At 35.1% G+C, this 14,318-nt stretch overlaps 1 protein-coding gene across 2 annotated transcripts in view; it reads right to left on the reverse strand.

The window, feature by feature from the left end:
- Nucleotides 1-14,318, reverse strand: part of LOC110380162 (homeobox protein OTX1) — a 61,493-nt gene that overhangs the window by 23,505 nt on the left and 23,670 nt on the right. For both annotated transcript variants that reach the window (XM_021340052.3, XM_021340053.3), the window contains exon 2: nucleotides 11,236-11,614. In XM_021340052.3, coding sequence (XP_021195727.1) covers nucleotides 11,236-11,485 — 250 coding nt within the window. In that variant the 5' untranslated portion in view covers nucleotides 11,486-11,614. The remainder of the gene's footprint in view (nucleotides 1-11,235; nucleotides 11,615-14,318) is intronic.

The following is a 14,318-nucleotide window of genomic DNA, read 5'->3' on the forward strand; positions in this document are numbered from 1 at the left end:
AGAGTCTTAAGATCAAGAGAGAAAAGTCGTGGTGGCCTAGTGGGTAAAGGACCAACCTCAAGTATGAGGGCACGGGTTCGATCCCAGGTCAGGCAAGTACCAATGCAACTTTTCTAAGTTTGTATGTATATTCTAAGTATATCTTAGACACAATTGACTGTGTTTCGGATGGCACGTTAAACTGTAGGTCCCGGCTGTCAGTGAACATCCTTGGCAGTCGTTACGGGTAGTCAGAAGCCAGAAAGTCTGACACCAGTCTAACCAAGGGGTATCGGGTTGCCCGGGTTTCTGGGTTGAGGAGGTCAGATAGGCAGTCGCTTCTTGTAAAGCACTGGTACTCGGCTGAATCCGGTTAGACTGGAAGCCGACCCCAACATGATTGGGAAAAGGCTCGGAGGATGATAGAGAGTCTTAAGATATGAAGGTTTAGATCAAATAAACCATCTTCATTAGGATAGGAGCATTCTTTAGCATGCTGCTTTAGCCTAATTTCTCTATTAAACTATAATTTGTTAGAATAGATAACATACCTAGGGCAAAAGACAATCCTTTCGTTGCTCTCTCTAAAAAAACTAGGTTAGGATTTATCACACGTGAAGATGAAAAGTCATGTGTCAACGTTACACACTCAGCTACTTAGAAAGTAAACGAAGAAAGTTTTATAAATACACCTACAACTTGAAAGGTTAAAGTTGATTACATTCTAAACTTTACATATAAGTCCTACTTGGTTCCAAGCTTATAGCATCGCATTCGAGTCTAAAATGATCATAAAATAAATGTTTAGCCGTTAATATTTTACGGAACCCTAAAAAAACAAAACAAACATGGCCGCGGCAAGATGGCGGCGCGTCAAAGGAACGCCGCCGGTAGCCGCTCGCCGCTACGGAATTCATAAATGATAAATTTAATATAATTTATTACTCTTAGTCCATAATTGGAGCTGAGGATATGTGTCCAAGTAGCATTTTGGTGTGACAATCTATATTTTTTTTTGATACCAGTAGGACGGTAGTAAAATTTTTATAGCGATATGTAAATTCTAGATTACCTATTTTGTATTGAAATGTGCTTATTAAGTTCGTAATGTGAATGTTTTATGTTTTTTCTTGAATTATGTTTGAGAGTATGAGGTACCAGTAGCATTTGTAAGCATCTACTTAGCTTATAAAATTTTATTTTTATATTTTTTACAGAGTAATCGAAACATTTACCGGTTATATTATACTTTTCAAACCCGATTACGACGAACATCAAAAATGTAATGTATTACTTACGGCGATACTTGACACCCATTGCAAAGTTCTTAAAAACTTAATACTCAATTAATTATGAATAATTCAAGAGCATAAACATTTCAACGTTTCTAATGGGCGGTAATTAATCAAGCAATCATTAAGAATGAGAGGTAATCAGATATAAGTATCAACAACCATTTTTTTTGACAGTTGACCCCGGCGTCTATAAATTGGGTGTCAAAAATCAAAACGCTGACTGACATTACAAACTAACTAACAAATCAACTGACAGATTATAAATAACACACAAAAATAATATTTTAAAATACAGTTTTACGTAATACGTTTATTAATCAAGAGGTAAAAACTAAAAAGTGGTGTCAACAGCTCTGTATATTTCTTTGGTTTAAGGTTATATAAAATATGATGGTTAATTTAACTGGTCTTGGCGACACTCGGTGACCTCGATGGTGGTGTGAAGGAACTCACGTTAATCGCACCTTCGGTTTTGTTAAAGCCTCCAAAATGACCATATTTTTAGATTTTTTCCTTTTGGGAACTGGGAACTGAGAACCGTAGCACAGCGGCAGTGAAAGGGTTAGATTGGAAGTTTGTTGCTGTATCTGTGGACGTTTTTTTTTGTCTGGTCGGTTTTTGGTCTAAAAATCGTGTTTATTGTGGCTTGTTCAGTGACTATTTTTAGTTGGTAGAGCTTAGGATTCTTAAGGTAGTGTAAAAAATAACTTTGGTAGGCCTTGCCAGGATTGAGACCAGCTGATGATTATGAAATATTTGTACCTAGATCTGAGCCTAATTCTCAATGCAGAAGAACGAAGATAAAGCCAAAGTTTGTCGACAGCATGCAAACGACAGTTTTCTTTTCTTAAAACAACTGTCTTTTCTTAAAAAAAAAAAACTTTCATAGTAAACAATAGTTTTTTGATCTATATGATCTTTCACAAATCAGGTAGGTTACTCTATCTACTGGCGCATAGTAGGTAAACCAGTTGCGCAGATGACTCATCTCATTTCAATCTGAATCTGGACCTCGGATCGTATTAGTCATAGTTTTGGATTTACATACTGTGTGCTTTATCTTATACATCTTCATAATATTTAATCTACACAAATGAATATAGTAAACACAAACGTAGTGTAGGACGTCCTCAGGCACGGTGGAGTGATGACTTGCGCAAGACGGCTGGCAGGAGCTGGATGCGAGCAGCCGAAAATCGATCTCAGTGGCGTGCACTTGGAGAGGCCTATGTCCAGCAGTGGACTGCGATAGGCTGATGATGAAATGAATATACAACAATTTAATTTGTGGTTTTTTTGTTGATTATATGATAATAATAAGAAATCTATACAAATGTAAAACGGTCAAAACTTTATACAAAACACTATATTATATAATAGGGAGACGAAGATGCATACTATGTATTTCTTTTACACCTGCCTTAATATGCAATTGTCAGCCATGTCCAATCTAATAATGACATCAGAATGGGATATTATAAATTGCATATCAAATAAATAATCGCCTATCAATAAATACTCATCATTTATATTCTTTTTTACATCAAATAACTTACTTCACTAACAAATAAACTAAATGTTTAACAAAACTCAAACTGCAGATAATTCGAAATTATACATCAATATGACATTACTTTTTTCTTTATAATGCAATACAGTTAAATTTATTCTTGTACAAAAATACTACATACAAGCATTAAATACTGACTGCACAGCAAATTTTCCATATTTCATAGCTAAATAACTATCCCAGTCGCATATTAACCAGTAAGTACAACAAAACCTGTTCATCATATTTGTCTTAATTTTCAAGAAGCCATGCTCGGCAAATTTAATGATTATTATAACAAAAAAGTCCTGTCACATTGCATTATTTCTAAAAGCAGAACAAATTAACTGAAAAATTGAAGCTAGTAACGAAAACGAATCGCTGCAAAACCGACTCCACGTAGTCTTGTTTGCCCTACCCCTAGAGTGCAATTCAAAACCGCGTAGGCGCGGAGGGGCGAGGCGGCCTGCGAGCTGAGGCGCAGGTAGTTTTAACGCTCGCCGACGCGGTTGAGGCTGGCCGGCTCTGCCGGCCAGTAAGCCGAAGCTGCGGTGGTGAGCGTGATAACCATCTGCGACGATAAGCTCGCATGGGACCGCCGGAGCCACGAAGCGCCGGAGCCGTGACAGAAGCCATGCTTGCTGCATGTTGCATGCTTGCTTCCATGTTGCATGCCTGCTTACATGCTGCATGCCTGCTTGCATGCTTCAGGCTTGTGTGCATGCTTCTTACAGGAAAAAAATATTCCAAAACTATGCCAAAAAATTATTCTGACTATAAACATTCTGAAATATGATAGTTCTGCGTTTTAATGACTACTTATGAAATGTATGCCAAAAGGAAGTACTGACAATGACTAAAAATGCACCTGCCCCATTTTTTTAAGAACTATATGTGCAAGCATATCATCGGACTTGCGATCCGACTCAAGTACGTGGCGCCACCGGCAGAAGCTAAAAATGTGCCTATTGGGCAAAAAAGGAAGCGTGGACGCTTATTAATAATTCAAAAAATTACAATTTTGTATTGAATTTTATATTTTTTTGCTGATCTCATTATGTGGTAATTAATAAATAATAAGATGACTGTGACTAATAAAATGCTGTTTTATTCAGAAAAAATGCTGTAAATTATATAAAAATAGAAGCTATATTTAAAAGAAAAAGAGTTAACATGTATAATGTGCATTAAGATTGTTAGCTGTGCATTGATGAAAAAGTTTTTGCTTTAGGAAAAATCGCTGTACGCTGCGAAAATAAATTGTAGTGTGTTTAGTGATATTTTGAGTTGAATATTTTGCTGTGCAATCAGTAATTTTGATGGGAATTCGGAATTTTATTGCATAGAAAAAGGATATTTTTTGATTTGCGTTTAAATACTACCCCATCAGAATTCGTCCGTTGTTTCTTGGGCTCTTTCAGATTCAAACAATTTGATCGATTTGACGCTAGAAAGTGTGCTAGATTTCACAATATTTCATGAAAGGAATTCTCAAATTCCGCTTTATTATAAATGCCCTAATTAATTGTTCTTCCAAGGGTATTTTCCTCCCTGACAAAAGTTAAGCTTGATCGTCAAAAAGTGTCGATCCACCACCATACGGCTTCAGTCTTACTGACACAATGGCCTCTATATCGATTTAATGCGAGTATATCGAGTATTATATTACACTCGATACTAACACTCGATCGGCTGTTTGGGGTTTAACTTGCTTTGTGAGATGCGGTTAAATCTGATAATTTATATATGAAATCATGGATGGTATCCCTACTTATATTATAAATGCGAAAGTAACTCTGTCTGTCTGTTACGCTTTCGCGTCTAAACCACTGAACTGATTTTAATAGAATTTGGTACAGAGATAGAGTTGTCCTTGAGAAAGAACATAGGATAGTTTTTATCCCGGACTTTTGAAGAATTCTCTTGGAAAAGCGATATAACCGAACTCTACGCGGGCCAAGCCGAGGGCTAGAGCTAGTGAGTAGATAAAAAGAACAGAGTTTATAAATAAGTGGTCCAGGCTGTCATTTGCCAGAAGTCAACCAAAACTGTCTGACAACCAGTCTTACTAAGGGGTTGCTCAGATAACTGGGTTGAGGAGGTCAAATATGCAGTTGCTCCATGAAAATTATTGTTACTCAGTTGCATAAAGTTAGACTGGAAGCAGTTTCGAACATAGTTGGAAAATTTTTAGGTAGATGACGTCATAAGTTGGCATAGTATCATCAAAATATGAAGTTTGTAATGTCATGAATTTTTAATTAGACTAGAGTCTAGTCACTAGACTGTCATGAACTTGTTATTTTCATCAATGCTGACTATTGGCTATGTGCGCGACGGTGGCGACGCGTAGCGTTTACAACATTTGCGGAAGCTGTCAAATAATAACCATGTAAACATTATAATTTTCTTTGCGAATATAAATAAAACCAAGGATTAAAATAGTGTTGTTGACATTATTTAAGTGCAATTTATTCAATAGTTTTACTGTAAAATGAATATAATGATAAAAACCGGGTTTGAAACATCCGCATTTGTTTCCAATTTCTGCCGTGTTGTGCGTTGCGGTCGTTATTGTCCGCCGCTGCTCGCTTTGCACATAGCCAATAAATGAATATTGAAAATTAATCAAATCAGTAGCATATTTTATAGTGTCGGATATTTTAATCTTAATACACTGGATTAAGTGATAAATCAATGTGCTGTGAGTTTGAACGTAAATAATTGTAAGTTCTGATACATATTGATTTGAAATAACTTTTGATTATTAAAGAATTTGCTGGGCAGTTTGTTCCACCACTTCTTCTTCCCAGCAAAAACACATAAGAAGTGGTGAAGGGCGGGCGTTTTGGGGGCTGTCTTTTGTTTTTGACGTTCGAAAAGTGCTGATTTATCAACGTAATTTGAATAAAGGTTTTTGAGTTTGAGAATAAAAAATGGTGACAAGATTACATGAAAAGGAGCTCATGGCTAAGTAATAGCCATATGGGTTGATTGATCATAAGGTTAAGCAACGCTTGGCGCGGTCGATCTGTGGATGACCATCTTGTCATGACGAGTTCTTCCGTGTGTCACTAGCACGTTAAATTAGTGGGTCCCGTCTGTCATTTGAACATCTTTGGTAGACAAGCCACCAGAAATTCTGACAACCAGTTTTCCCAAGGACCATTGGGTTGTCCCGGTAACTGAGTTGAGGACGTCCGAGATAAAACACTGGTACTCAGCTGCATCCAGCTAGACTGGAAGCCGACTCCTGTACACTTGGGAAAAGGCTAGCCAGATGATGGTAGACCGCTTGACATCATCTTCTCCTGAGCCTTTTCCCAACTATGTTGGTTTTGACTTCCAGTCTAACTGGATGCAGCTGAATACCAACGTTTTACAAGGAGCGACTGCCTATATGATCACCTCAATCCATAGGCTACACATATTACCCGATTTTTTAGCTACATCAAGTTACCTATTCTATTCTTTCTTTCGATAGTAAAACATTTAAAAGCAACAACCCAGCGGCCATATTGATTAAAGAAACCTTCTAAGTATAATCCTGTCACGGCACAATGTCTGCGTAGCTTTAGTTTTTATACCGCGTGAGGTTACAACCTCCTTTGGGAAAATAATAGTTTGTCTATGGTTTGAATAGCTTCCCGCGGTTTTATTAGATGGCTTGAAGAAGGTTTATAGTGTAAGGTTGTAGTAGAAAAGTATTCTGTGTTTTCATCCTGTTTATGTTTATGGAATCATGTTTATTTGTTTTTCTGTTAATAGACAAAGTTCTATATAATAAAATTTATTGTGTAAATATGAACTTCTTCATACCTGCTACGTACAAAAAATAATCTATTTTCTTAATAAGATTTTTTAGTCTTTGCATAATGTAGCGTAATAGTATCTATGAAATGTGTGATATCATAAATGATATTGAATAGGTATTTTCGCTATGGAATAAAATACTCCAGGTGAGTAAGGAAAATAAATACCTATGTACCTAATAAATATTGCTTAGGTTCTATTGTAAATCGTATTTCAAGATAAAATATTTCCGAAGTCCAAATAACTAAAATCGGACCCAACGCTACAATCTATTCTCCTAAGCTTCTAAATAAATACATTTACTCAATAAATAGATAAAAATCAACAATCTAACAATAAGCATTATATTCTATATCCGGCCAAAGTTCCGATTACTATAAAGCGTAGAAAAAAAAAAACAAATTAATTATGCCCGCTAAAGATTAAAAGGCAACTGGCCATAAAATTCTAAGGGATGCCAATAAAAAAGCTATACAATAAAAAAAATGAAATTCAAAAAACGAATGGCCAGCTGCCATCGAGAGCGAGACAGCGCTATAAGAAAGAAAGGGATGGAAGTAAGGATTAAAATTGGAAGGCGGATTAATTTTATTGGAAAATTAAATTTACAATATTGCGTTTAGTAGGTCGCTAGCAAGTCGTGGTTGCGTTTAGTTTACAGATTTTCTTTTTTATTGGTACTTGGATGCGTTGGTAGAAATGTAGTAGGTTAATATATCTGTAATTAAGATGTACCTAAGTAACTGAACATAAGGAGTATTAATAACCTACATAATATAATGGAGGCATATTAAAATATACGCTTCAAGTTGTATGAGTGATGTTACTCAATTGATACTTTAAGATTGATATTTTAAGGGGATTTTAAATATTTAAGAACACGTTTTCTACTACTAGTGTAAAATGTATTTTTTTCATGTAATATATTATTAAGAAAACACGTAGATAAGATATAAAAAGTCGTTGCGTATCTATCGAGATGACAAAAGTACCTTAAGATTATATCCATTATTTTTTTAACAAAAAAAATCTGTCTGTCAAATATCTTTCACAAATAATGTCGTAGTGAAAAAAAAAACGGTTTTTTAAGAAAATAAAGATGGCTACCTGAATCCCACACGCTAAAATATCGCCGAATATTTCCTGGAACAACCCTTTTCGGGATTAACAACCCATTTTTTTATAAATCAACGAGACGTTAGTACTTACTTCTTGTACTTTCAGAATTCCTTTTACTTATTTTACTTCGGTGATTTCGTAAAAAAACTTTGTATTTTTTTGCAAAAAAAAGTTAAAAAATAAGGATAGAGATTTAGTTTTTTTTTTACTTCAAGATTCTGTCAATTACAGTAGCAAGATTTCTTCAAAAATTACATTGATTTGACTATATTGACAGTTCCATATTATATAGGTACCTATACTAAAGATCAATAAAATATATTGTATCAATAAAATATCTTTACTTTACCAAAAAAATAAAAAGGACCTGAGATAAATCCTTGTGGCACACCGCTTCATTTACTGAAAATTTTTCCAACAAGAACTCAAAATGTTGAACAACAAATGTAATTTACCATTTTCTTACCAAAGCAATATTTTAACATATAAATAAACCAAGTTACTTGTAGCTAACAACAGTATTTTTATATTATTTCTATGTACAACCAACGGAAGAAGGAAAGATAGCGGAGATACCATAAGGAAGGGAGGTCAGGCGCCTTCTTGTAGGTCAAGCAACGTGCGGTAGGCGTGATCAGTTGCTAGAACTATCGAGACGTTCGGATTAATTGTCAAATCAAAACCAATCTATAGAAGATTGGTCTTCAATAATTGGTGATAATGGGCGGGTTCTAAAGAAGGCATATAAGGGCGGAGCTAGTAACGTTCCTCGTCCCCCGAACACCCGCATGTTGTCGCGCTACTTTCTTAGGAGATTTTCCGTTATGACATCTCCGCTAGTCATTTTGTTCTCCATGGTACAGCCATTTCAAATGCCAGTATCAAAACGTTTTTTTCCAAGAAGCGAAGGGAGTTTAATCCTCAAGATGCCTCCCTTCTGAATTAAAAATGTCTTTCCATTTTCTTTTTTTTTGAAAATTTAAATCTCTGTTGTGATTGGTCAGTTTTTTTTTTCATAAAGACGACGAGGTTTTAAAGCAATTTAGAATATCTTTTATTGCGTAGTTTTTTTTGTTGATGGATTCATTTTCTTTAATGGGAAGGTTAATTTTAGGTGTTCTCTTCAGTTTGATATTGTTACTAGCTTGATTTAGTATTACTAAAGCCTAATCTACTATGTACAAAACTAAACGTTTCACCCGCGTTCCTTGAGAACTGTTGCCAGTACCTACCGAGATAAAATATAGCTTATGTTTCTTGGGAAGAGTGTAGCTTTCCAACGGCGAAAGAATTTTGAAACAGGTTCAGTAGTTTCGAAGCCTCAGTAGGGTACAAATAAAAATGTTTCCTATTTATTTTATAAATATAGACAGTACCTCGACAGCAAGATAATGATAAAGTTAAATTGCACTAAGTTCCGCAAAAATACCATCAAAGTAAGTCAAAAACTTTATCCAAAGAAACGTCCATTATCCACCGGAAAATTCCTCACCAAAAACGTTTCAAATCGAAAAAGGGTCTAAAAACACAAAACGCTAAATGTTGCCAGCATCAAAACTCAAACTTGTTACTAATTAAAGCGAACTAACAAGCGACTTCCCGTTTCTCCCACATTTCGGGGGTAGCGTGGCAACACTGGGGGTGGGGATAAGCGGCTTATGGAGGGAGATGGGGGGAAAGGGGCCTGTTTTGATTATTTCGCAAGGATGTCTTCTTGGTACGTAAATTATGCAACGTTCCTTCTCGTTGTTTTGAGGAAGCTTCGCTTGTCAGGCCGGTACTTGTTTGTGTAGACACAATTTGTAATTTATGTTAGATAAATGAGTTATGTACTGTGGAAAGTAATTGGGTTAGATTTTATAACGATTTTGTTGCAGTTTCTAGAATATACAAAGATTTACCCAGTAGCTCGTTAAAAATCACAGAAATTAATATGTTTAAAAGGTATTTACCTTTTAAACATATTAATTTATTAATTTATTTAAAAGTGGGTAAAGATCCAACCTCTCAAGTATGAGGGCGTGAGTTCGATTCCAAGTCAAGCAAGTACCAATGTGACTTTTCGTACTTTTCTAAGTTTATATGTAATTTCTGAGTATATCTTGGACACCAATGTCTGTGTTTCGAAGGGCATTTTAAACTGTAGGTCCCGGCTGTCATTGCACATCTTTGGTGGTCGTTACAGGTAGTGAGAAGCCAGTAAGTCTGACAACCAGTCTTACCAAGCCCGGGTAACTGAGTTGAGGAAGTCAGATAGGCAGTCGCTCCTTGTAAAACATTTGTACTGAGCTGCATTCAGTATGACTGATTGCCGACCCCAACATAGTTGGGAAAAGGCTCAGGAGATGATAAAATAATTTATATACTGTAGAGAGAGTAACTGGGTTAGATTTTACACAACGGTTTTGTTTCTAGTACATAGAATGTTTGTTCAACTGAATTATTCGATAGAATACGTAAAACCTTTTTGGTATCGCAAAATATTTGATAGAGGTCAAATAAAAAGGCATGTGAACGAAAATACGAAGCATTTTTCGATGATAGATTGCAACAGATATTTTAAAAGTAAAATTGAACATTAACGTTTAAATATTAGAATACGAAAATGCAAATGGCGTTGTATATTTTACACGTTTTGTCAAAACTTACAAATTGTGATCATTAGTTTGACAAATTGAGTAGGTATCGCTTTTATGTTGCCGAATTTAACTGGATACGAATTCTCATATTTTATCACCTTGGTTTTATTCTTGATTTTAATACGTTTTCTGTGTAAATTCGTGAGAATCATAATTATAAATTAAAATGTAAACCACTGTATTTTTAAGATTGTAACTTTAAGTAATTACTGTACTAGTGTATTTTAAGTAATATTCACAGTTAATCTTAAACTAAGAACTTCTATTTTTTTTAGAAATTAACATTTAATAATTTGCAAAAACCTAATCAATAATCGTGTCTACCATCTAGGAAAGGTTTCTGAGTAGCTACTGACTGAAATAGGTTTTTTCGATTTTTTATTCTGTTTTGGTCTTCTTCGATCTTGTCAAATATTTTAGTCTGTCATAGATGACTTAAGTTATTTTTAACTTGATTTATTTATTTGTAAAATCTTTTTGCATTTCAGAGAACCTAATCCTTTGTTTGCATAAAATATGACGTAGGTAACGTATTTACAGTCATTGTTAAAAAACAAGTTTTATAATTGGAAAAATCTTTTGCGTATTATTATATGGCATACTTAATCATAAAAGTGTTAAAAATAAACTCAAGGATCGATTTTATAAAGCTATTACTTATATTTAGACAGTTATCTAAAATACGCGAATTCAATTTAGTGAATATTACATAATAAAAAACTGTTTAGACTGATGAATGATGATTAAGATGGACGTTTTAAATATTATTTAATTTTGAATTTAATGCTGAAATATGTCAAAATTGTTAGAGGCCATGATGATGATAAAAAAAAAATCTTACCTTGAGGAAATCCGACAGCTTCTAATCCGTGCGGCGTTAACCCAAATGGGCCCAAGCCTCCTAGGGGCCCGGGGCCCATCCCCATGTGATGGGCGCTCGAGTGATGAGCATAGGGGTTCTGAGCTAAGGGAGATGGCTGTTTCAAGTAGTGGAAGTAGTGATGTAGCGGCGTCGCCGAATGGGCCTGGGGCGCCGTGGGCCCGCCGGCCGTGGGGCCCGTGGCCGACGCCGAATTCGTCAGCAACGCCATTTTAGTTTTTGACGAAAAGTTATTTAGTCACCGCATCAGCCTTTTTCGTGTGTGTATTAACATTTTTGCGGTTTGGCTGTTTTGTTCACGCTAGTTGGCCGGGTGACATTTTGTTTTTTTGTTTGTAATCTGTAACAAAGAAATGATAGGGTTAGTATGTATAGAAAAGCTGAACGTTTTTAAACTTTGGCAAAAAAACAGTATAACTAACGGGATATAATTGTTTGTATAATTGGGCTTGTTACAGAAATGATTAATTGTTTCGCAGTATAATGTAATACAAATTACAGCTGTCTGTAATTCATAAACACATAGTTATAGTCATTAGTTCGCTAAACGCAGACGCAATACAAATGCGAACTTAAAGCGTCTATCTTTTTTGCTGAAATGTAACATCAATTTAATAAAAGATACATTGCTATTTGATGAGAGTCAATACGTCTTCAATTTTCTCGCACAACTGAACATTAAACGCAACAATTATTTACGGCTCATACGTTCATAAATAAACAGTTTACGCACGTCTATTTCAATTAAAAGCAATTCCGATAGATTTTTTGTAACAACCTACTTATTTTTCAATTACCCGTAACAATGGTAGATTTTCTGCATTATTGCAACACTAAAAACTAAGTCAAACACGTGGAACGCCTTCCAAATTTGATATTTGAATGAACTTCGAGCGTTCCATTCGTCACGATTCGGGAGTTCCAAATTCAAAGGTATTCTTTTTTTGGTTCGTTGAAAAAGGTTTGAGCATTGCAAAAGTGATTCATTCTTTATAATAATTTGATGGCAAAAAATAGTGTATGGGGTATCCTTTTTGAGATAAAATCCGTTTGGAATTATTCTAGGTACTGTACGTCACAGCTAAAGTAGTGGGTTTCTGGACTCCCACGATTTGCTAATATTGTTTGCTACACTACACTATTCAGGAATTATAAAAATACCTTCCACCTACTTACATACCGAATGACTACATTAAATACGCAATATGAAGTGAGGTAATATAGTTATAGCAAATCTTAAATACAGCAAAGAAACCAATAATTTCAGTAATACACAATAAACCCTAACGAAAGCAAACGCACACAAAATTCATACATTTAACTAGAGAAAAAAAAAATGCATAGACCGTGTTGTACCAAAGGATATTTTTTTTCTAATGTTGGCAAAGGTGTAGTAGGTACATGTTTAACATCATTTTGTCACGTATAGATACTTTTTTGCTTTTACCTGAGTTCTGCCAAATTGAGGGGCTATCACGTGTTCTCTTAAAAAAAAGGTGACGAGTGATGACATATGAAATGTTAAGAGTATGATATGTGTTTGTATTGTTAGGAAGACTGGATAATAGTTCAATTGGGTGATTTTGTAGGTAAGGTAGGAAGATTATTTCATGATGGTATAGCATCATCAACTCCCGAGACTTTTTCGAACTATGTTGGGGTCGGCTGCCAGTCTAACTGGATGCAGCTGAGTACCTGTGTTTTACAAAGAGCGACTGCCTGTATGACCTCCTCAACCCAGTTACCCGGCTATTATTATATTTTTTTGATGATAAAGCTATGAGTTCATTTAAGTCTGATACAGAGTTATCTTTTTTTAAAGGGGCATAATAATATTTTTCTTTTTGCAGTTAGGTACTAAAACAATACTTAATTCTTAGGGCCTTATATTTCTTCGCCATGACAAATAATGTTATCAGAAATCGTCAATGGTGTCCCAAAACCACAGTTTGCATAGTAAAAGTGAAATAAAAAAACTATTTGTCACTTTCAATGTCCTCAGCATTAGTTCGTGGAAACCACACAGTCCTCTCACTTAATCTATCAACAAAAGATTATCTTTAATCCTTCTGATACTATCTACAGCATCCAAGAATTAGCCTCTTGAATAACCAACTCTATACTTTACATTTTAAAGTTGAGATTTCTTTAGTTTATTTCGTCATTTTTGCAAAAGGATTTCCGCTTAGGTGTTATGTTAGTTTGCCGCCCAAAACCCTTAAAAGGTGTTCAATTGTGTAACTTAATGTAAATTTTTGAAAAAATCGTTCGTCGGCAGTTCTGAAGAGTTTTCACGTCAACGATTTTTTGACAATTACTTATTCGTACTTATTTGAGAGTAAATATACCTACCTATGTAGTTTTTTTTCTATTTCGTCGAAGTTAACAATAGGTTGAAGCAAAACCTCGGTTTTGCCAAGTAGAAAATTGGTGCGCGGTAGACTTTCGCACGTACTTAGAAAGTTTTTTTGGACTGGTTTGCAATAGTCGTATTGAGAAATAGGAATGTAAATATAGCTTTGAAGTTATGTCACATATTATGTATCTAGCCTTGAATGAATTGGGCATGACGATCTAGAAAGAGCATAGTCAAAAATAATGATGGCAGATTTTTTTCTTGATTTATAGCTACCGAATTTAGTGTGCCTCCTTTTCATAAAACTACGCGGATCCTTTGTGGCCACAAAGTGAAACGTGTTAATTCTCACAAACTTCCCTTACGAAATAAAACTAACAAAGCCATTTAAAAATACGGGTGTCGATCTCCGTAAATCTATTTGTCAAAGCGCAATAAACGCCATAAATAATAACATTGCAAACATCGTCCATATTGTGTGAAGGAAAACAAACATTCGCGCCCTTGTGTTTGCACAGTTGGCAACACTGACTGTCACTGTGACAAATTGAGAAAGCGCGCGCATTGAGGGTCAAAAGTCATAGATATTGTAGGAAAAATGATTTATGTTAGCCATTTTTTATGTACTTTGTGATATTTCTTCATCAACACCAAGTGTAGTTATCGTCGTAAATGTGTTTCATGCTTA

Source organism: Helicoverpa armigera, chromosome 28 (assembly GCF_030705265.1).
Source record: "Helicoverpa armigera isolate CAAS_96S chromosome 28, ASM3070526v1, whole genome shotgun sequence".
Classification (NCBI taxonomy): domain Eukaryota; kingdom Metazoa; phylum Arthropoda; class Insecta; order Lepidoptera; family Noctuidae; genus Helicoverpa; species Helicoverpa armigera.